Source organism: Vidua chalybeata, chromosome 3, assembly GCF_026979565.1.
Source record: "Vidua chalybeata isolate OUT-0048 chromosome 3, bVidCha1 merged haplotype, whole genome shotgun sequence".
NCBI lineage: Eukaryota > Metazoa > Chordata > Aves > Passeriformes > Viduidae > Vidua > Vidua chalybeata.
In genome coordinates, this window is record NC_071532.1 from 48,083,468 (window position 1) to 48,107,713 (window position 24,246).

Below are 24,246 nucleotides of genomic sequence, written 5' to 3' on the forward strand. Positions count from 1 at the left end.
CTCTCTCCACAGGAGAAAAGAATGTCCCCCTGGCCCAGGGTAAATGCTTACCAGCAAAGGCCAATTCTATGAAGCATTTTGAAAGGCTTTTTTTGAAAGAGTATTCTGATGGAAAATATATATATTCCACTGGAAAATTCCCAACCGGCTCTATGGAAAACAATGCTGGTTGTAATTGCTTATAGTTCAACTCAATCAAAATAAGAGAGAGTTCAAATCCTCAAGACTGCACATACCATCTTGAGAGTGAGATCAGTAAAGGCAGTGTGCTTTATTATTTAAGTGAAGACCAGTGTTACTAAGAAATTTATTTTCACTGAAACTGTTGACAATGCAGCTGGGACAGACTTTTTCAAGATGATTTTTCTGACCTCTATGTCAGCACCAGAGACAGCTGAAGGTTTTGAATTGATTTATTGATCCTGTGTTAGTAGAATTCCCTGGTTAATTCTTTTGCTCTACTTTAGGAAGGAGAAAGGAAGAGTGTCTCAACTTGCTTTAGTCCCCAAGCTAAACTAGTTAAACTAACAGCACAACATTGCATGAAAATGCTTTATGAAGGCTTATATAAGTTTGATCTGTCCTTGTAAACGTAAACCAGTTTCCATTTTTAAAACAAATTCAATTTAACCCTGTATCTCCACACCAATTTAATGTAGATGGATGCAACTTTTCTGTTTAGGAATTGGCATTCAATAGATTAAGCAGAGAAGAGATTTGATACAGACAGGAAAAGAGATGAAAACTGAAAAGCAGAAAAAGAAAAGCAAACTAGGAAGAGGGAGAAGGTATAACAAGAAGATAGATTAATACATCTAGAAGAGAAATCTTTTGAGTGCAGAACTGCTGGCCACTTATAGATAAAAAAATGTGGCCACAGGGAGAGACTATTAAAGAATCTAGAAACAGAACAACATACTTACAGGGATTAGAATTACTGAAAACATCACAAATAAATCCCAGATTTTGATGTTTGACAAACAAACCAACCAAACCAAATAATTAAGAAACCCACCCCAAACCAAAACAAAACCAAAACTGTCAACAAACCAAAACCAAACCAAAACCAAACCACAAACAAACCACAAACAAAACCATTGAAAATCAGTCTGGAGATCATTCCTGTGGTCATTGAGCATGTATCAGTTGCTTTAAGTCCTGTTTCAGGAAGGACCTGATTACACATTTGAGTTATCTAGGTGCTTCCAAGGCTGCAGCAAATTCTACATTTTCCTTCTTGATTTCCACAGTGACTCACTTTTTTTATTTGTGTTGTCACAGTGTCCTCAGAAACTTTGCAATGGACTCAGCTAGGAGCTAAAAAAACTCTGCAAAGCCCTTTTTGTTTTGCCTTGTGACTTTATTTCCAAAGCTTCATGTTTGTCTATTAAACTTCTTTCCATTCTTCATGCCCACAAGCAGAGCTGTCCTTTTCCATCAGCAATCCCAGGGTGCCTCTGCACCTGTGCTGGTTTGGGTGAAGGACATGCAGTAACTGCACAAGTGGTTTAGGTCAGAGGTGGGAATTTGTCTGTATAAAAGACATGGATGCTTAACCTGAGGGAAAAACAGGCATATTAACTAGGTATTGAGCTTTTAGTTTAGAAAAACAACTTAAAACTCTGTAGAGCTCTTTTGCTTTGTAACACTCACAAAGGCTTAACATAGAGGTCAAGCAAATCTTACTAAAATTATGTAACAAATTGCTAAAAAGCTCAGGTAAGCCCTGTTTGAGTTTTAAAGGTTACAATTATGAGGGAGAAGCTCCACTTTTCAACAGGATGTAATATTCTCTCCTATTAAAAACTGTATTCTAAGTATTTCACATTTGGATCTTTTAAATTACTTTTTCTTTTTTTAAATAAAGGCAGAAGAAGCATATGCAGAACAGAGAATTAGTTATTAAGTCTCTCATGACCTAAAATATTCAAAAGTCCTCTTTTTTTGACAGACATCAACTTAAAGAAACCAACACTGTTAGCCAGAAACCCCACTGCAGGGACACCACACTAGTTTCTTACACATGTCTGATTCTCCATCTAACTACATAGAGTCAGAGGAAGGTGGATCAGGCTCCATCTTTCTATTTGCATGGAATTCATGCTCTTGGCCTACAGAGAGTTTTGGCTATCTCCCTGCAGGTAGTGGCTGCTAGGGCTGCCTGCCAGTCCCTGCTCTCTCTCTGTGTAGCTCAGGAGTTGGCAGCCTTGATGTGGCCTCTGTGGCATGCTGAGCTGTGTATTTGGGTCACTTGCATCTCCATTCCCTTCTCTTCTGACCCCCTGTCTAGCAAAAAAATAAAATGTACTGAAGTAGCATAAAGACAAAATTAATCACAGCATGGGTTTTTTACAGTGTTGCCTCCATCACCAGAACAGATGAAAATGGTTCTTATGCAAACTGAATCAAAACCAGCCTGAGTCACTCAGAGAAATCTACAGATCCCAAAAAACTGGAAATTAACTGAATTTTAAATCTATTGGGAAGCTCAGAAATGTAGGTTTCACTGGTGCTTTTTTATTTTTATTTTTTTTTTAATTGGGACAAAAATCATCTAAGCTCATATGTAGCCCTATGGTGCTTTTTTAAAGAATAAAAAACAGTAAGATAATAAAGAATGCAAATTTTCAGACAGCTCCTCACAGGGAGATGCTGTTTGAAGTAACAGTTCTCTCTCTCGCTCTGCTGCGTCTGGGTTGCTTTTAATTATTAGCAAGGAATAACAAGTTCCACAGATGTGAATGCAAGTTCATTTTCACCATCAGTTGACTTCTGCAACTTTCACACCAATGCTGACTTTGAGAACATGGAGAGATTTACATGGATGATGAGTAAGGGTATTGCTCAAAATGCTAAGTATTAAATAGAGCACAGCGATAGCACAGAGGGTGCTTTTGAATCACAGTCATGAGGACTGTCACAATACACTACCTTAAAAACATGTTTAGTCCTCAGCTTTCACACACATTCCAGTGGCCTTAGGCAAGTACATGTGATTTACAATCATTCAGACACTGATTTATTTTCTAAAAGGCTACAGTAACACCTCAGTTTGAACCTAATGCAGAGCAACTGCAAGTCAGTGCTTGAGATCCCTGTACACATGCACATGTGACAGGGAGAGGCATGAAGCTGCCATGGAGCTTGGTCACTCTGCCACTGCCTGACCTGCCCCAGAGGTAGAGGGAGCTGTGCACAGGGCTGCCTTCAGAGCAGGAGAGAAGATAATGAACAACATGTCAACATCCATCTGAGGCTTAGAGCTAAAGGGTCATTTCCACCTTCTCTTCTACACATGAAATGAAAAACTATTACATACCTTACTAATCAGCAGACTACAGTCAACCAAGAGAGGATGGCAAATAGGGGGACTTATAAAGATAGATGTGTACCTGGAATCAATCCACTTACTTTGGATTTCCAGCCCCTGGCTTCTTTCTCCGGAATATGTTGAGGAAAGTGTTGGACTTGCAAGGTGCCTTGCCATCCCCGACATGCATACGCACCACGTCTGAGGTGGTGAAGGCACTGCGGACATTCCTCTCAGGCTTGGCTATAATGATGTACATCTTAGGAGTGAACATGCACCCCAGAGCCACTGTCACGCTCAGGCTCACTGCGAAACAGGTGGTGATGATCTTGTAGTTGCTGCCGAAATAGATGGGCACGAAGGCCAGCCAGATGATACAAGTGGTGTACATGGTGAATGCAATGTACTTTGCCTCGTTGAAATTGGCAGGCACATTGCGAGTCTTGAAGGCGTAGTACGTGCAGCTCATGATGAGGAGTCCATTGTAGCCCACAGGAGCCACAACGCCCAGGTTGCTGGTGTTGCAGATAAGGTAAACTTCCTTAATGCTGGGGTAGGAGAGGATGGGCATGGGGGGCTCTAGGATGATCAGCGTGATCACCAGTGTCAGCTGCACGCTGATCAGGATGGAGGCGATGACCACCTGAGCCCAGGCGCTCATGAAGCGGGGCTTGCGGGTACAGATCTTCTTCTTGCTGCCCGCCAGGATGCGCGCGATGCGGTTGGTTTTGGTCACGAGGGCGGAATAACACATGGCGGAGGAGAGGCCCACCAGAAGGCGCTGGAGGTAGCAGGACGTCGTGGTGGGTTTAGCTATAAGGGTGAAAGGGCAGACGTAACCCAGAAAGATGCCAGCCAGGATAATATAGCAGAGCTCGCGGCTGGAGGACTTGACAACAGGGGTGTCTCTGTAGAGCACAAAGATAAGGGTGACAAACATGGTGACCAGGATCCCCAGGCAGGAAAAGGCCACGGCCACAATAGACTCTATATTGCTCCACTGGAGATACTTTACAGGGATGGGTTCACAGCCTGCAATGTACAGAAGAGAAAGAGAGTGTTAGAAAGGCAGCTCCTGGAAGAACCTTTTTTGCTGGATCCCAGTATAATCCAAACATTAGCATATGTCTATGTGACATGGATTATTAAAACCATTTTACAAAGGAGTGAACTGCATGATGGAATAGTTTGGATTAATATGTTCAAAAAACAGCCATGCATTTTGGGTGTCCCAAACATTTTCTCATGATGCTGCAACAGGAAATTAGATGTGGAAATATCTGCTTTTAGAGATACCTGATTACAAGCCCAGCATACCAAAGGCACAGCTGGGAACAGAACCCGGACAAAGTCACTGTCATCTCTTCATTTCAGCAGGGAAAGCATTGTCGCAAATGGGTGATTTTAAACAGATTAATTTATTTAATCATTACCACCATCACTATAGTTTGATCTACTACATTTTTGAGAGTTATTTTATAAATAATATAAATTAATCAGAGGTCTATGGACAGAAAAATGGTACCAAAATTACAAATTTTAAAATCCAAAATTTTAACAGAACTATATCATAGATACTTTCCTTCTTAGTACATTTCCGCTTTTTTTCTCTTCACAGTATCTTATTCTTATTTTGTCAAACCCTCTGCTCATTGTTTTCCCTCTAAATAATATAATTTAATTCTCTTGGAAGAGTCAAACCCACAGAACATTCATGCCTTCAGAAAAAAACTGGAAAGACTTCCCTTTCTGACTAGTACAGACGTGCAAACATACGGGTGTCTGTTAATACAGTACTTAACTGCTGTCTCCCACACTCAAGTTAAAGGAGTCTCTGGATATCTTCCTCACTGTGCTGAAGAAGTAATACCAGCAATAAACACTACAGAGAAAATAAAATCCTTTGTGTTAATAAGAGGTTATAGTTGCGAAGCTGTTATGGACATCTTTCATTATGGCATTTTCTAGTTTCTGTTCTTGACTTAATAGTTCCAAAATGGTTTTAACATGTTTCTTTATCCCAAGTGAAGTATCCATGGCCCCTTCTAGTTCTTGTTTCCGTCCTCCTCCAGTTTCCCTTGGACACAACTCACCTTTTTTTGCCTTTCCCCCACCTCTCAAGCATCTTTCCTCCCAGTCCCTCACCATCCCTGTCTCAGTTCACCTTACAATTCAGTATTTTTAGCCACCTCTCCACTCAGATGTCTTCACTACAAACTGCTGATCCAGCTTTTCTGATCCTGGACTGGCTGCTCATGAACTCTGCCTATCTGAGTTGTTGGACATGGCTGAAAAGAACAGGGAAAAGATGGTAATGTCATCAAGCTTGTGAGAGAAGCATTTTTCCTCTCATTTTTGCTGCTAGATCTTAACAAGGGCCTTGAAGTTGTGATGAGCAAAACTTGTGCTTAGTCCCTTCCTCATCAATGTGGAGTGTATTTGCAGAAACCATCTATGACCTAAAAGCTTCTGAGTTCCACAGTTTTGCCTAATTTATATGCATCTTCCACATGATGACAGAAACTATCAACAGATACCTCTACCATAATGTAGATACCCGTACTGTAATGTAAAGTCCTTCCTTCCAAATAATTGAGAAGTAAGACAAGGTATAGATCAGGGCTAAACAGTTTTACTGTAATCTCATTTTGAGAAACGGGAGAAAAAAAATGGTTTTTGTTTAAATTTAAAAAGAAAAAAAAAGAAATCAGCCCAAGGCAAAGACCTGACATGGAAAATTTCTGCTTGAACTTTTAATGTCTGCCAATGTCATGTGAACTGAAAGAAGGTCTTAAAATTCTGTACTCTTTGTCTCCAAGCTGACTTAACTACTGGTGTTGTTGTTACACATGCCTGTAATGTGGAAAACAATAGAAATTATAGCAGTGGCTATCAGAGGTCTTATTTTATAAAGAAAATATTATAAAACAAAGAGAAAATTTTATAAAGAAAATTATTTCCCTCAATATGGTCTGTTCAAGACTCAGATAGGACACCCGTACTCCTAATCAATACTTTTGTGGTGAAATAGGAAGGAAAAGCTCTTTATTAGAAGTGTGAACCTTTGGCCATCTGCCTCAGCAGCCCTGATTGGAAGCTGGCTCCTCTATGATTTAATAAAAGACTAAGGATCAGAAGCTCCTGCTCATTGATTAATACAAGTGAAGCTCTTCTCATACAAGAATCTGGTCAGTGGTTGTTGGAAGGGTTAAGTTTCAATATGGACTTTAAGCTTAACAACATCAAGACATACTCACATTATTCTATTTTAAACTATATTTTCAGGGGCTTAACCCAGATCCAACATGGCAGTTAAGCCTATCATTTGCTTTAAGCTTATCCTGTGTAAGATTTGCTTAGAAATGTTTCATTAAACCAGTGTAATTCCTGTGCACCAGCAAGCCCAAGAACCACATATTGTACAAACTGCAAAAGATTCCCTATGCTGCTTATTACCAGCTAACAGTTGTTGGTTGTCAGCACCTGTGAAGGTGGCTCATTTCCCAGCTAGGAGAAAGTGGGCTCTGAAACCCCATTGAGACTGGGGGAGAATACTCGGGAAATTGTGCATGCATTTACAAAACAAATCAAAACAAAACAAAAATGCCCCCTCAGCCACTAAACCAAGCCTCAAAAAATCAGAGCAAAAGCTTCACAGTTAAAATTTTCTGGGATAAGCTGTCTGGTAGTTTTCATGTACTATTTTCCTGCATTTTAACTGTAATTTCCAAGATCAGAAGGCTAATCAAATTTTTTATTACTATATTCATAGTGCAAGAATAAAAAGAGGATCTATGATGTTTTCTGAGGTCAGTAACACATCCCAAGTAACTGATGGCCCCAAAACCTTATGATTCTTTTCATAAGACTATAAAACTTCCTACCCTATCTCATTTTATTGCTTATTTAAGATGATTTATGTAAACTAAGTTTACTAGCTTGAAATTCATCCATCTTATCTTATATTCTGGTACTATGAAAGATTTCTTTTGGCACAAGGCCTAAGGTACTGGCTTTAGTGACTATTTCTCAGGTCAGGTTTTCATCATCTGTGGTGAGAAATCCTGCTGAATCCATTTCACTGATTTCATATTTAAGGGAAGCAATCGAAAAAAAAATTGTGTACATTTAAAAATAAAATTAAAATGTCAGGAAATGGTTGCTGAGCCACAGAGACTGATTTCAAATGGAGAAAATGAGCACCTTGAAAAGTATGTCTTACGAAATAGGTTAGTATGTGCTTCACATTTCTTAAAAGGATAAGGATTTTTTAAGGATTTTAGAGCCTCCATCTGTGATGGAAAATGAGTCTAAAATCACATACATGTTTAGCATTTAAGATTTAATGCACAGGGAAAAACAATCTGCACTGTGAGATGTTACTGTCTGTGTCTAGATGCTATGACTGTCAGGCTATGAATACAACACATAAAATCAAGCTATAAAAACACATTTGATAGGAGTCCTGGCAAGAAAGGAGAGTTCCAAATTAAATCAATACCAATGGCGACTCCCACAAAGTTCAAGAGACAGAATTTATCTAGATAAATCCCCTTCTTCTAAAGATTAGGATGGCATCAGCTTCCTTTCACAGCTTTGTACTTTGTAGTATAGTTCAAGTAAATCAATTTTAGGGGTTAAAAAAAGCAGGGCTTTTCTTCAATAAGACAGACTGAAGAAGCTGTGCAGGAGCAGACTGCCATTTCAATGTTCTCTAGGAAATAAGTCGATGGCTATGCTGTCATTTGGCTGATGTTACTGTGATTTTAGAACAGCAGCAGTCCAGTCTCCTTGCTGAGAAGAAACACAAATCAGCAGGTCATCTACTGATTTCATTAAAAGTTAATAGATTGCAACATGCCCTGGAGATTTTTTCCAGCACTGATTCTTTCTGCAACTCTTTTCAGCAGTGCCTGTCTTTTTGACGTGACCCCTTTTGAGCTACTCTGAGCAGCTGGTAGCACTGAACCGTATTCTCTCAAGTGCATATTGATCTCTCACCAGGTTTTTGTTCTGACTTCTTTTTAATCAATAAATCCTTTTTTCTTCCCTGAAGAGAAGATACAAACAATTCTGTGAACCTCCAAGACCAGCGAAACCTGTTTGTGTATGGATATCTGCTTTAAAATTAGCAGATGCTGGTGTCCTAGCAGCAGGAATTAAATATATGGGCTTTTCAAATAGTCAGGACATTTATGTAAGGTTCTGTGGATTTTTTGGTTTCTATTAATACCAGATGTGTTTCCATGATTTGGCCCCTTACAAAATGTATTTTTCATTCACTCCTCTCCCTGCAACCCACTGACGTGGAACTTGAAGGGTCTGAATGATCACTGAGATTTCTGTATCCTGACAAATCTATTTGTCAGTTTAGCTGCAAGCCAGAGCAGGGGCAGGGCAGCGTGGTGGGAGTGGGAGGTATGGAATATTGACGTTTACACACACATCTGGGACACGACCATAACTTTTTTTCCACGGAAAACCAAGACAGACAATGGGTCACATTTCCCAGTCTCTTGTGACTGATAGTGTATTTTTACCTGGAGAGGTGGCTAGCTTTCCCTCTCAAAATACATGCTCTGAGAGCTCATTTGGCTTCAGTTACTAGCTTGAAGTATCTCATAGAAGAAATTATTGAATTTTGGGGATTTTGTCTATGTGCTAAAAGTTGCAGCAACATCTCACTGTCAGCTAGTCATGGTAAAGGACAAAGATGCATTAAGTTGCACATTTGATCTTTGGCTAGGTGTTCAGATTGTTTCTCTGACTAGGAATAATGCCCTGATGAATGCTGGCATCCAAGATTTCCAGAGGTGACATGAGGCAGAGGTGCCTCTAGTCTTTCACAGTGATACAAAGCAAATGTTAAGGTCAGGGTGATGCTTTTCAATGTGTTGTAGCTATATTTATTTGGGGGGGTAGTGGTTTCTGCAAAGCCCAGAGCAGATGTGGAAGTTGGTAAAAAATAAACAGAAGGATGCCAAAGCATGCAACTCATCCAAGGCATACACACAAGGGAGACCAAGTCTAACTCTTTCCAGACTCCAGCTTTTCTCAGGATTTTGTTAAAATTCCTCTTGCTGGTGGGTCCAGTGAGAATGATCTTTATACAAAACAAGATTCTAGTAATCAGTTACTGAAGTCCTGAAATCCCAGATAAAGTGCTACTAATTGCATGGTAAAATGATCAGAAAAGAGTATCAAATCAATATGACAAGAATGCACTGAACTCTTGTGATAGTCACTGCTAAATTGCAGCAAATGCTGCTGAGTTCATTAGCATTCTTAACAGCTTTATTAATACTTGTGCTAAATGAAGGAAAGGAACAGACAGACTATAACATTTCTTCTTGGCAGAAATTTTGCTGTCTTTATTGTCTCTGCTGTTGCACTAAGCTGAAAGACAGTCACCCTAAACTGCCTGGAATGTGTGTCCAAATACGTACCTTTAATATCTCTGTATGCTGCCATCTTATTGTCCAGCACACAGCACTCTCCTTGTGCCCTGTTGAAAAAGAATGTGTTTGGAGGGACACATGCCTACCTGTCAGGTCAGCATTTGGCCACCAGCCAAGCTCACAGGCTTTACATGTGAATTCATCCTGAACAAATTCATTCTCCTTGCAAGCAGTGCAAATCCAGCAGCAGCTCACTTCTCCCTTCCTGATCACCTGCAATACAAAATACATCCTCGGTTCTGATCCTCTATCAGACAACAAAGAGGCACACACTACCACCCCCAGCAAACAGAGAACACAATACACTGTTTGAAGCATGATAGGATTCCTGTGTATGGCACACTTCAAACAGCTAGAAAACACCAATCATGATTTTTTATTGATCCTAATTTGTACTTAGGATTTCAAGGATAACCTGTGGGGACAATTTTATTTTGTTTTGGCAAGAGTTAAAAATACAAATGTCATATTTTCAATCAAATTTGAGGTTTAATCTGTGAGATAGCAGAGGTCAGGACAAGCAGCTCAGCATACACTTAATATCTATTGCATAGTAAAAAGCAGTAAACAAAGTCAGAGTTTAGAACCTAGAGTAATTCATGCATATACATATATATATACATGTACACACAAGCACATTCACATACACATACATTCCAATTTATGTGGAAGTCACTTTGGGGCTCATTACACAGGTCTAAATAGAAATTAAAATGAGAACAAATTACAAAACATCCTGCTAAAAGGATCTATTGATCTTTAGCAGAAAAAAAATTAAGTGACCAATCTCACACTTCGGAACAGCTCTTTTAGGGACAAATGTCCCTGAAAACTTTCTTTCTTTGCTATGAGGGTTGCTAAATGTAATGATTCAATGCTGAAAAGATTATTTCCTTGTCTTGATTCCTAGTTTCATTACCCTGAGGCTGAAAGGAAGATTAAGGATATCTCTGGCTCCAAGGGTTCTGACAACGACTCTGGCCTTGTTTGCCAGGAAGGAGGAATCCAGCCTTTCTTTCCAGGTCTTCCTATCCATCTATATGCAGAGATAAGTACAGTAGTGAAATTCAAGACGTTTGTTTTATTGAATACTGGCTTCATGGGCTTTTTTTTTTTTTTGTTAACATTTCCTCATGCAGTCTGTGGAAAGAGTCCAATAGACTTCAATGAAAGCTGAAGCTGGCATTTTGTATGCATAGTGTTTACATATACACACATACACAAACTGCATAATCTCAAAAACAGGGAAAAGATGTTTTGGAGGGTGGTAAATACCAATAATGTTTCTCCTCCAAGATGCTGGAGTGTGTCACTGTGCCTTTGCCAAATCATCAGTTGCTTATTGCTTAGAGTAGCAATACAGAAATAAAAAGCTGCAAATGTGCTTATTAAATGAAAATAGAAAGGAAGGTCTACTCTAAGGAGATTTTCCTGAATGGACTTCTTGCCATTTTAAACTTAATGCATCCATGCTATTTTGATAGTGGTGAAACATGTTGTTATGTTATCCAGACATGACTGGTAGCAAATTATTTGTAGTCTGATGCGAGTGCTACCGTTTGGTAAACACAGTGATTTCATTTGTGTTTCCATTCGTCCTGTTGTGAACATGAGATATAAATAGGCGTGGGGTTTGTTCGGGTTTTTTTTTTCAACTTTTCCTTGCAGGTGTAACTGCTGGAACAAAATACTGGACTCCTGTGGGTCACAATATTTTCAAGATCAGCCCCCAAGTGAATCACAGCCACTGAATGTTGTAGGCAATGACTAAGTGAAAATCTTTCTCACATAAGGTGAAACTCAAATTCTGTCACACTAGAAAATTCTGCATCCCTACAAAGGGTAATTTTAGAAAACATAGGCCTGTATATACGGTCGTTTAAAAAAGATATTAATCTAGGAGTCTTTCTATCATTTCAAGCCAATGGGTAGGAAAGGAAGTCCTACCCATTGGCTTGAAAGGAGCATGCTTGAGTTTAGGGAAAAACACTGACTGGATATTCATATTTCTATAACAGAAGGTAAGTGTCTGAGGCACACCTTAATCTGGCCCTTCAGGCAAGGCTCGCTGCACACGGATCGGACCATTCCGCTCTTATTCATCTGAATCCTGTAGTCATCAATGTTGAGCACGCCCTCATGCCAGGTCCCAACAAGGACATAGTCGTAGCGGTTGGGCTCTATGTACTGTAGGTTCATGATGTCATATCTGCAAGGAAGAAACAATGAGTCACTGTCCTGCAACATAAAGGACAAAAATTTACCTTGCTCTTCATCCTCTGCCTCTAAATATTCATGTTATCCCATAATACCAGGGACTTGGGTTTCATAAAAGCCCAAAATCCTTTAGGATTTGCAGCAGAATGACAGGAAGTGTCAGCTCTGATTGGCATACAATTGCTGATTGCCTGCCTTGCTTGCATAAAACTGTGGGTAAAAAGTTGTGTGTCCAGGAAGAACTGCGCATCGAAGACAGTAAACTCTGCTGAAGATGCACATGTAGGCAATGGCTGGATGCTGTGTTTTCAAATAATTTGTCAAAACTTTTTTAACCTTCACTTGGTGTCTCCATGCGGGCTGGTTGTAACACATCCTTGCTGGGAGCTCTTAAGCAGAAATGCTCAAACCAACCAAACCGGTTTGCCATAAGTTAGCTGTAAGTTCTAAGTTCGACCATTCGTATTATGCAGCCCAGTGATTCTGTCAGGAAAAGTTAGCACCTCAGTCACAACATTTACTTCCTCACCCTAGGCAAGGAGGAGTGCACTTCCCAAGAATAAAGTAAGGGGAGCATTTTTATGCTGCAACAATTAACATCCAGCCTACCCCATTGCCTTCAATGTGCTGGATCTGATATGTGTACATCCCTTACTGATAATTATTATATTCATTCTCTTACCCACAGAATGTAGCTTGATTCTTAGAAATAAGCAAGAATGGAAGAATGAATGTTGGAGTGTGTACAGAGAGGAAGAACCACACAAGAGGCTAAATCCACAGCCTGGTCTCTTAAGATGAGTAGGGGAAGGACTTTGTTTAATGAATGACAAGAGAAAGAGCATTGAGAACAAGAAATCAGCATTAGAGCTGAAAATAACAAAGCATCATATTTTCCAAGCCTGGGATTCACTGCCTTGCTCTTCTGTACTGGATTGTCTCAGTCTCTGGAGAAAAAAAATGTTTCGTTTATAATGGGTGCTAGAATTATTGTCTAGAGTAGAGCAGAGTCATTTTCTTAACTAAGTCTTAGTTAAAAATTATTTAGAGAAATGCATATTTACAGGTGTAATTAGACCTCAGTTTTCCAAATATGCATGCTCAGATAATGCCATTGCCACTGCAGAGCTCCACTGAATCATGTGTGAAAAGGACCCCTGCCACTGAGTTCAATGGAGCTCCAAGCAGGAGGCAGCTCCACTGGTTGGGAATTGGTCACTAATCAAGGCATTGCTTCTCAAATTCATTAGGGAACAATTACTTCTCATATCCCAGTTTTTCTAAAGGAAGTGCCTAAAAAAACAAATGTGTTTTCCAGGCTTGTGAAGAATCAGGATAGCAAGAAGCAGTGAGAGTCAGGCATTTCATAATGGATACTCAACAGACAGGAGTATAGCTGAGCAGAAATGTACATGCCTCTTCCTAGCAAGGAAAATGTACTTGGATTTTAGTTTGACCTTTTATTAGACTGACACAAAATCAGTTACTCTGGGATGGAAAATTAATTCAGGAAGGGGAATAAAAGATTACTAAAACCTCACATTCCCTTAATGGAATTTTTGAGCCCACATACTTTTTTCATTTTTACAAAAATGCATCATAAGGCACAGAGTGACATTAATGCAGTATCAATTAAGAGTTTCTTCTGTGTTCTTGTAATACTATTCCCTTTCCTATAGGTTACCTGTCAAAGAATAAAGTATGTAGATTAAAAGCTCTTACACAGTCTTGCGTTATGACAAGTTGTAGTAAAATGTTTGCAGCTTTGATATTTTACAGCTTGAATTTAAGTGGAAAATTGTGGTCTAGCAAATACACTGGGTATACGGAGATGTGCTAAAGTTCTTTATCCTTTCCTTCTTTTTCTTCATGAAAAATCTGTGCTTCAAGCAAAGACAAATTCACTGCTGGAATACCTCCTCCCATCCCCTTGCTTATGTATGTACAACTTCTAACAATTTTGGGCTGGGTCCGTGCTAAAAATTATGACCCCAAAAGAAGAGGGTTTGACAAGAGTTGTGAAGCTCTCAGAGAGTGAGACTTCTTGAAGGCAGTTGTATTTCACACACACATGGCAGCATTTAAATAAGCCATTAAAACATTCAGTGGGTAAGAAAATTAATCCTTCTTTTAACATGAGAGCAAGCTCTCTGGTATATTGGGAAATTATGCGACCCAGTAGGTGGTGTCTTATGAACAAGGTACTTGTAAGGCAAGCCAGAATATAAGTCAGATGGTCACAGGCACACTCTTACTCTAGTTAATCTGAGATAGCTGAAGTTACCTTTTTCCATAACCATAACACCTGACTGATACTGATGTTTGCTATCCTGGAAGACAGGAGGGAAAAGAGCGATGCTGAGCAATGGAATGCAAATAATATAGCAATGTAAATGGACGAAATAAGCACCCATGAATCCAAACTCCAAAACAAAAATGCATATTTGAAAAAAAAAAATTGTTTACATGCAAGTTTGAAGGTTTTGCATAAGGCAAAATTTGATTATTTACTCAAAGCAACTGAAGTACATAGTGTTGTCATGACTGAAGCCTGAACAACTATTGGAAATTTTGAACTAAATAGACTTACATGGTTCTAAATCCAAGTTTAGTTAAGATGAAATGTTAGGTGAAATTTTTCTCTTAGTTTGTGAACCTCAGCATTTCTCCACATATCAAAGGTTCATTGTAGGGGCTGAAAGTTCTCTTGCCTGTTGTCACGAAGTGTTTTATGGTCAGAGGTCTATACAAATTGTTTGTTCTAGAGAGGTAAGGTTCTTCATACCAACCACAAGGTAAAAGGAGGCAATTACCTAGAATAGACGAGAGCTAAAAAGATACATCTGTATCCCAGAGAAGAATGTTGTGTTGACTATTGCATACTTCACATCTTCTCTAGCCATTTATGGAAATTTGAGTGATATGATTGCTACAGAGAAAGGAAATGGGAGCTACTCAATGAAAATAAAAAGTGCAGCAAATTTACCACCATGTTCTTAATGATGGTATAGTGAGTACATACAGCTGAGTTTCCAGAGTTACATCCATGTCATTTTTTCCCAGAGGCAGTGCAGTCAGCTAAATTACTGCATTTGTGCCATTCCAATAAAAGTTTCCTTCGTATTTCTGCAGAAGATATATTCAAAGAAATGATTCTTCACAGAAGAAATACACCTTTGGCTACATACTTTGTGTTTTCCAATCTCATTTTGATAAAAACCTTGAAACCATGAATTGAGCCTGAGATAGAAAAAGAGTTGTGTCTAAAAAAATGGTTAAGGTTTCATGAAGCTGTACGGGTTTCAAAACAGGAGATAATGGGAGTGTCAGACAAACATAACTACAGGCAACTCAATCTGCTCTGCTCATGATGATGACAATCAGGATTTCGTGGGAATCAATTGCTCAAAGAACCTCACAGATTTTGAAAATTATGAAAAAGCTTGCTGCCTTCTAAGAGGAATATTATTCTACCTTGCAAAGTTGATTTGTTCACATGATTTGAGGACAAGATATCTAAAAATGTTTTACGCATTTGTGTGACATTCTTGCACTTGCATAGAAAAGCCAAAAAATAAAGAAATTTCATAGCAGGATGACTTTGCTATGTTTAGGTGTTGTATGTGGTGTTTATCTTTCCATTTTGCTGAGGTACAAAAACTCTTGGGTATTGACACAGTGTTATGGTCTGCTCACTGATGCACAAAGAGACTTTCCACATGAAGCTGTGGAAGCACTACAGCCACTCTGAAGCTACAGACGATTCTGTTAAACTGCTGCTGCCATACAAGGTTCTGACAGACTGTGTAGATCACAGTTCATATACACACATATATTATATACTATAGTATCATATACTATATTGCCCACATCATAAATGACCCACAGATTGATGCAAGGATTACAGAATGAGTAACAAAACAGGTTAATTGTATTTGCCCAAACTTGCTAGCTCCAACTGTGAAAATATAAATGAGGATTAATAACAAAAAAACTCCCTACCTAAAATAACCTACCAAATTCTAAGCAGGCCAGGGAATCAAGAAAAATGAACCTTGCTATAGACCAAAATGATGGATGGAATAAATTCTATCATTCTGACATACTCAGAGGAATATCCTGATATAAACTCTCTTATGTTTTAAATTCAGCAGCTGTTCAATATAATTTTATGCTTGGTACTGATGAGAGTTGTGGAAATGCTCTTGGGTGACAAAATAATAAATAAGAATTAGGCTAAAATTGGAAAATTACATCTAAACATCAAATTAAATAGCTAACAGACAGAAAATGCAGCATATGCAAAGCGGGAGTAATGTTTTTATGGACACAAATAGTGTGCAAAAAACATAAAGCTACACTAAGCAGTAATTTCTCTGTATTATCTAAATTATATGTGCAAAGACTTGATTTGTGCATTTGTGTCGATAAGTATGTGTTCAAATGTAAGGGATTTGCTTGCTTTACTTTCAAAGCCTAACCTCAACTGATCTGTATCTTTGACTATAAAAATCCTGAAGTCAACGCTCAACAAGATCAAACTGACTAGCTGTTTGTTACTAATTAAATGTAACAAACTGTTTAAATGTATATACTGTTTAAATATGACAGTAGAAAAAACCATAATAATCTAGAAAATGACAAAACATTGGCCAGTTTTGCCAATAAAACCTAGTCATAGAAGAGTTGCTTTAAGAACACTGTGTCTTATGAATACTCAATGGAGGCATGAAAAGATATGAAAACTCTTGTTTGCTCCAGGGCCCTCCCTTTGTGTGGTGTTGGCACTAGATGCACTTATGCAATAAGCCCAAAGATGGAGTGAGAGAGCCTTTTATAGCACTTTAACAACTCAGTAGGAAAACAAACTTCAGTGAAGCAATCCCTGGGTAGGTTTCAATTAATAATGGACTTTGTAGTTCAGCAGCTGAATTAAATGTATTTATAAGAAAGAAAAAAAGAAACAAAAAAAAAATCCCTGTGTTAAAATAGAACCCACCAAACTAAATGAAAGGAAAGATCCCTGTCACTTCACTCCCATAAGAGAAACAAAGGTAACATCCAAGTCCACAAAGGTGCTGCCTTACCCACTGCTTGGGTACATCCTGTGTCTGCTGAGGGTGCTAAACAATAGCAGCTGCCGCAGCTGGGGCCAGACCCCAAATGAGTGAAACACAGAAAATTCTGCCAAAACCCCCCTTATTATTTGTTCTACTCTACACAGACCTATCTTTAAATTCTGGAACTGATCTGGTTCTATTTGGAGTGAAACAAATTAAGGAGATCATAAAGGATCTTAGTAGTCAACACTTAATAATCTCTGGCAAGGTTTCAGCAGAGCTCCACTTGTGAAAGGATGAGCTCTACAGTCTTCTATTCAAAACCATGTCCAGTAAATTCTTCATTAAATTCCAATCATTTGTATTAGGCTTTATATATACTAAAACCCTGGTACTGAGACCCAATAGTACCTTGCACACCAGAAGTCTGTGAGTTACAAGATTTGTCATCTCCTGTAGCACTAGAAATTTATGAGCTCTACTGTAGTTCCTGTCCCAATATAAGATACCATGTGTATTCCTGTTATACCAGTGTTATTCCTGGCTGTTGGCAAGACTGGTCTGTGCTTTACTTTTCAGAAAAAAGAGCCAAAGAAATCTACATCACCAAACACAGTAACATTCCCACTTCCCACCCTCTGGTTTAATAGTTGAGATGAAACCTCTTTACCTTCCAGGGGCATCTCCCTTTTCATCAAACCAAACTTCTTCTCCAGAAACACCAATGAATGAGGATTTGAGGAGGAACTCCAGGAGCTTGCTGCCATCAATTGGCTTCATAGCATCACACAGTCCAACATGTCCAGGGCAAAGGGAATGATGCATGTTTTGTAGCCCATAAGCCATAGCGTATATTGCATTGATGACAAATCCCATTTTACTGTCCTGCACATAATTTTCTTCTAAGCTCTCATTGCCTACAATGGTAAGAAAAAAAGTGTTATTATAAAGAAAGATGAAATGACATGAAATTATGAATAAACAATTATATATAAAAAGGGATTTCATTCTTTCTTTTATAAAGCTTTAGAGGCATAAGCAAGGTGTCAGTCAGGGATTTTAAATAAATAAAACACTTGCCCACCACCACCCCAGAAATCTTGAATTCATTAAAAGTGAAATGCTTCATGAGAAAGCACCTGTTTAATCAAGTTGTCATTTTTCATTTGTTGTGTTTTTTAATTTTTCCTTGTCATTCCACAATGTTATATATTTTAGGGAAGGTTAATCAAGATGATAAATTTCCATTGAAACAATTTTAAAGTAATTTCCTTGAAAAAATGGTGTTTTTGTTACATTTGAAGGGTTCTTTTTAATCTCATGTTTTTGAGGGTCAAGATAGCAATGTCCCTTTCAGTGTTAATAACTAAACAATGCAAATCAGCATCACTTCTCAAGTTATCATTTTAGCTAAAAGTGGTACTAGGTATGCCAGTATGGGATTGCTACAGAAATCAGCCAAAGTTTATAACACTGAGTTTTTGTGTAACTGCAGCCTGAGCACACACCGAAGTCTCCTTCCTCTGACCAGAAACAACGTGGCAGTAGAGGTTTTCTACACACAGGTTTTCCCTCTGATCTGCAGCTGGGCGGGCACTGTCAGAGGGTGTTGTTTTCGGCAGCACTTCACATCAGACCCTGCTGGGTCCTGGGCTGCTCCCTGCTTGCCTTCTGCCAGCTGAGCTGCTTCAGAGCACCGCCAGCGCCGACCCCAAGGCACTGCAGACCTGTGCTACAGGGTCCTGAGGCAGCTGGAAGTGAGAAACCTCCTTGTTTTGTTTTTTTCCCTTGAGTCATTCAATCACAAAATGCTCCAACTGCAAGTTGCTTTTATCTGCAGGCCTCCCATGTTACTCGATGTTTAACAGGCAATTGTAATCCAGTCTCTGTTATTTTGTCTCAGGAACACCTTGTGTGCACAGGGAAGTAGGATGTGTGAGAGACTAGGTGTTAACTCACACTTCTCGAATCCAGGCTGGAGACGATGTTTGTCATTTTAATACGATGAAATGAGGCAAAAATCTGCAAGTTCACCAAAACTTTCAAGTTAAAAAATAATTCCTTACCCTAATGTAGCTATGATATAGCTTTCAAATCAAACCATGAAGACTGTCCTTACATTTATTATTGGAAAAGGCTCTGATTTGGTAGATCTTCTCAGTTTTCTTGCCCTAAAACTCAGAAACTTCAGCTGGGAATTCACAGGACAGCAGAGATCCCAAATGCAGGGATGTCTGTCTTGCTTTCCCTAGGTTGCATTGCAGCTGAGCAAGAAAATTTTGCCTCAGTAACTATTTTCCAGATGAGCTTAACAGAGCAAACAGACATGATGGTGAATTTAAAAAGCTTTGTGACTATAGCATAATCTGACTGAATGAGTTCATGTGGTCCTCACTACCATACCACCAAGCAAGGAGCAGCTTGAAAGAAAGCAGAAAAAAATTCTTTCCAGAGGCAATGGATCTGCCACTTTCTTTGTGAGAAAAGGTTCACAGCTCCCATTCAAATCATATGAAATGAACACCACTCAGATTCATGTGGAGAAACACAGAAAGAATAAAAAACCTTGTATGCTAGATGACAGAACAGTCACCCAGGGAAGCAGAGAGCATGCCAGTGCTTGTGCACCCTCACTTATGTACAGCATAGCCTTGACATCTGTATGCCTGTATATGCTACTATACAGTCTCAATAAAGTATCTGTCGGAGTGCTTTATCAGCTGATCAGTCCCATAGGACTAGCACACTGTGGATTTATCACTAATTCTGCCTTCCTGTAGCTAGAAAATGAAATTGTTCTCAGTCTCTAAGTGAATGAGACAGAGAAAGAACCTGGGCTTGGCACGGCATTCCTCTTGTGAAGCTTCTAAGCAGCAGGTTGTGGACGAGATCACAAAAAGCAGATAATGCACAGCACTCACTATCTACCCTTTTCTACATGAAAGTTTATCTCCGACCTTCCTCAGTTTTTTGAATTAGTTAAAAAAAGACGCATAAACATCAGTAATGCTTGCAGGAGATAAGGATAGCATCCATGTGTTTCCTGAGGCAAGCCTCCATGCAGGTGATGGTGGTAGAAAACAAAATGTAACAGGATTTACCAATGTTTAAAAAGAGGCCATTTCCATGTATTCACTCAGCAAAACATGCTTTAGATTATCATATTTTAATATAATATGTGTACCTCCAAAGAGAATAAATATTTGATGGTTGAAGGATTTGCTTTTGACTATTTTGGAATGAATACTTAAATTAAGGTTGCAAGCATATAGTCCCACACTACAGAGATGACTACCTTAATGTCACCTATAAAAATAATTGTTTTGTAGTGGAAAGCAACATGTGAATTGTCTGAATGAATTGTCTCCTGATCAGTAATATAAAAATCCTTTTATGTAAATAAGGTATTTTCCAGTAAATCCAGAATGACAAGTCATGTTTTCCCTAAATTTAGCTTCCTAGAGTCAGAATTCACTCTATTTCATTTTCATCATTATAAGTTATTGATACACTTATGCATTTGAATTTCTAAAATTCACTTAAGACAATCAGTAAGAGATATGTGGGTTTTTAAAACAAAAGAAATTATGTAATTGTGTTCATCCAGAGACAAAACAATGTTTAATTAAGTTTTCATAGCAAGTTTTTAATAAATGCAAAAGTATTACTATATTTGTCATGTGTTGTCTCTATAAAGTTGTAATTTTCCTCAGTAAGTCTTTGAAATGCAACAATGAGCAAAACAGACCTCTGAACAGTGAAATTTTAAATTTTTTCTTTGTTTCTCAGCCCTTGGAAGAAAATATTGATCTACAAAGACCAATAGGAAAATATTTTGTTAGCTTTCTTCCCTTTTTGTTAAATTTTAGAGACCTTAGCTTTCACTAAGCAAAAAAAAAAAACCCTGTAAGTCATAAGTAATGTGAATACTGGATTAATTGAAGTCACTCAAATTAGACCATTAATTTTTGGATGACCTTGAAGAATTCAAGTGTCCTAAATATCATACTTAATTTTCTATTGGATGTAATGCAAATCTTCCTTTAATAATTTAACAGCTTCTCAGTAGTCTGGGTCTTTTTTTTTATCACAGTTTTGATTTTAGTCTGTTTCTGTCAGTAAATCTTAGAAGATGAGGGCACGTACACACTACTAACACGTATACACTACTGACCAGAAAGGAAAAGAAGAAAAAAAACAACAAACAAAACCCAACAAAAAAACCAAACACCACATCCTGGCTGCACACAACTGAAAAATGCTCCCAATAGTGTTAAAAGTGATACTGCAGTACTGGTGGAAAGCAGGAAGAGAAAAGAGTCCAAATTTTCATGAAACTCACTGTTAATTTTTCCATTAAAGTTTCAGCTAAGTCCTTAGAAGGATGTGACTGTGAAGCAGCCATGAATTTAGTTTAGTGCTTTTGCTGTGAAGTCAGTGTGGAACTAACAGTGCTCTTGAGAACAGAGAGTGTATTTTGCAAAGCCCACTTGAAAAACTGAAATAAAGAAAAAATGTGCTATTGGAATTATGGAAAGATGAGTTAACTGTCATGTAAAAATAAAGATAGGAGATGTCTCTTCATAGTCAATATAAAACTCAGCACCAAGTATTACTCGTTTGCAGTCCTCAGAAAGATTAGGTCATGAGGGAATTTGTGATGGAAATAAATGTAAAAACATTTTGGTTGGGGAATCTAGCCAGTTGGCAAATTTTGAGCAAACACAGACAGACATTTGATAAAGAACACAGTCTGTTCATAGATGACTCTTGATTAGCTTAAAAAGCCAAAATCTGTTCAGCAAAATTGTTATAAAGGATAATATTTCAACTGGAATAGGCAGACAGTTTTATGATTTGCCATGGTCATCTGCTGAATATTTAGGGTGAAATAAAAAGTTACCAGCTGTCATAAAAACTATCTTAATTTCTGATGGTCCTGACAGAGGTATGAAGTGGTCCTTTACAGGACTGCTATGCTTCATGGGGAGGCCAAATGAGATTATTGCTTGTTGTAATGTACAGCTTGGGTGATGATTGCATTGAATATGAATGCTAATTTATGAAAAAAAAACCCAAAAATCTGGAAGGGCAATTGGGGCAAAATTTTATTGGGAAAATGAAATAAAATAAAAAAGTCTCCCATACGTAGGTTGCATATGCCAGGGAGTAAAGAGGGCTCCCCCCAAAAAATGACAGGTGTGAACTGGTAGAGCAGTACCCAGGCTCATAGAGAATGTCCATATGCATTGGACAAATTGTGCAGGCAGGTTCCTTATCCTCCCCTTCAGCCCCAACATACACTGCTATTACAACAGGGTGGCCAAATACTGGAAGAGGCTTCCTACAGAGGTGGCAAAGGCTTCCAGCCCTGTCAGCAGCTGGAGCTATTTGAACAAAGCCGTTAACAATCTGCTTTAACTCTGGTCAGGCCCAATGGATCTGAAATTAAAGAACTCCAATGAAACAAAAGAACCTCCAGTGGCTCTGAGAAAATTTGCTCACCTTCCTCTGTGCAGGTTTGTGTAGAGAGGTGCTAGTGTCATAGCATGTCCTTGGAAAACACCGGAAGCCACATATCTTACACTGTCTCATGCTAGAGAATACCTGACAAACTTTGACCATAACAAATTTGTGTCATACGATCTTCAAAGAGCAGGGCAGAAAGTCATTTTGAACTGACCAGTCATTTTAAATCTGAGTCCCTAAAGTTAAGAATTAAAGGTTATTCTGGAAACTAAATGGCACATTAATGGTGATGAACAAATTTGTTAATGGTGATTTTTGAAAAATTTTAGGATATTTGGCTACTTAGGAAAGTTGGAACCATTTTAGTTAGATACTTAAATATTTAATTATGGTTTTATCTTTGTACACATAGGAGAGAAAATGTAACAAAGTCTACATTTCTGTTTTGTCACCAATTCCTTGAAAAAAAATTTAATTTTATTTAAAACTATAAATAATTTAGGTTCAGAAAGACTTTTAAGATCATTGAGTCCAACCCTTAACCTGACATTGCCAAGTCTGTGACATTCACAGTCTCTGGACAGAGAGACATAATTCTGTCTCTCAGGAGAAGCACAGAGAGAAGAAGAGAAAACAATCTTTGTTTTCCCCATGTGGAATTTGGTATGGAGATTGTTTACCTGAAGTGACTGCTTGATTGGATTCTGGTGAAGGTTGTTTGGGTTCAATGACCAATTGGATCCAGTTGTGTCTCGGACTCTCAGCAGAGAGTCAGGAGTTTGTTGCTTAGATAGGTAAGTAAGAAGTATGTAGAATAGTATAGTATCTCTTTAAATAGTATAATTAATGTAATATAGTATAGTTTTAATAAAGCTATCCTTCAGCCTTCTGATCTGAAGCCAGACATCATCATTTCTTCCCGTTAGAGGTCACCTGATTTCCGATACCAAGTCCACCAAAAAAGCCTTTAATATCTTTTATGACAGTAGCCAGATTGTATTCTAATTGGGCTTTGGCCCTTCTAATTTTCTCCTTGCATAACCTCATGAAATCCTCATAGTCCTGCTGAGTTGGTTGCCCCTTCACTCAAATGGCATAAACTCTCCTTTTTCTCCCTGAGTTCCAGCCAAAGGTCTCTGTTCTTCTTCCCTGGCTTATCTTTCCACACATGGGAATATTCAATAATGGCTAATCCTCTAACAACAATGCCAAACTATGATTGTATAAAATATCTTTGCAAAGGGTTTCATTTGTTTTAACTCATTTGCCATTATTGATTCAGATGTTTTAGAAACATTGCCAGTTCACTCCCTCTTATATTCTATATGTAACAGCTTTATACATTATCTAACTTCAAAGATAACAACAAAATTATTTAACAAATTTCACTTCAAGGCATTTCAAAATGAGTAACAGATGTTATAATTTCTCTAGATGTGATAAGTACAACGATGGTGTGTTTAAAACCTGTGCATCTTTTGGTTTTTTCTCTTCATATGACCTTTTTGATAAAAAATACATTCTGTTCATTGATATTGTATGGCTGAATGAAATCTGCACATCTTAAGGGTAAAAAGTGAACTTTTCTTCATGCTACTGTATGCACTATGTCCAAAAACAAGTCACAGGCAACAAGTCATTTATTCTATATGAAAACATCCAAAAACTTCTTCTAGCCCACAATCAAATATACAGTAACAAGAATTCCTGAAGTTTTATTTTCCTGTGTAAC

At 38.3% G+C, this 24,246-nt stretch overlaps 1 protein-coding gene across 5 annotated transcripts in view; it reads right to left on the reverse strand.

The window, feature by feature from the left end:
- The window catches only part of GRM1 (glutamate metabotropic receptor 1), a 184,738-nt gene that overhangs the window by 29,298 nt on the left and 131,194 nt on the right, over positions 1–24,246 (reverse strand). For all 5 annotated transcript variants that reach the window (XR_008430133.1, XM_053938910.1, XM_053938911.1 and 2 more), the window contains exons 4-7: positions 17,716–17,962; positions 11,809–11,977; positions 9,855–9,981; positions 3,412–4,342 (exon numbers count right to left, since the gene is read on the reverse strand). Coding sequence is in view for 4 of the 5 variants with exons in the window: in XM_053938910.1 (XP_053794885.1) it covers positions 3,412–4,342; positions 9,855–9,981; positions 11,809–11,977; positions 17,716–17,962 (1,474 nt within the window). In the remaining variant the exon portion in view is untranslated. The remainder of the gene's footprint in view (positions 1–3,411; positions 4,343–9,854; positions 9,982–11,808; positions 11,978–17,715; positions 17,963–24,246) is intronic.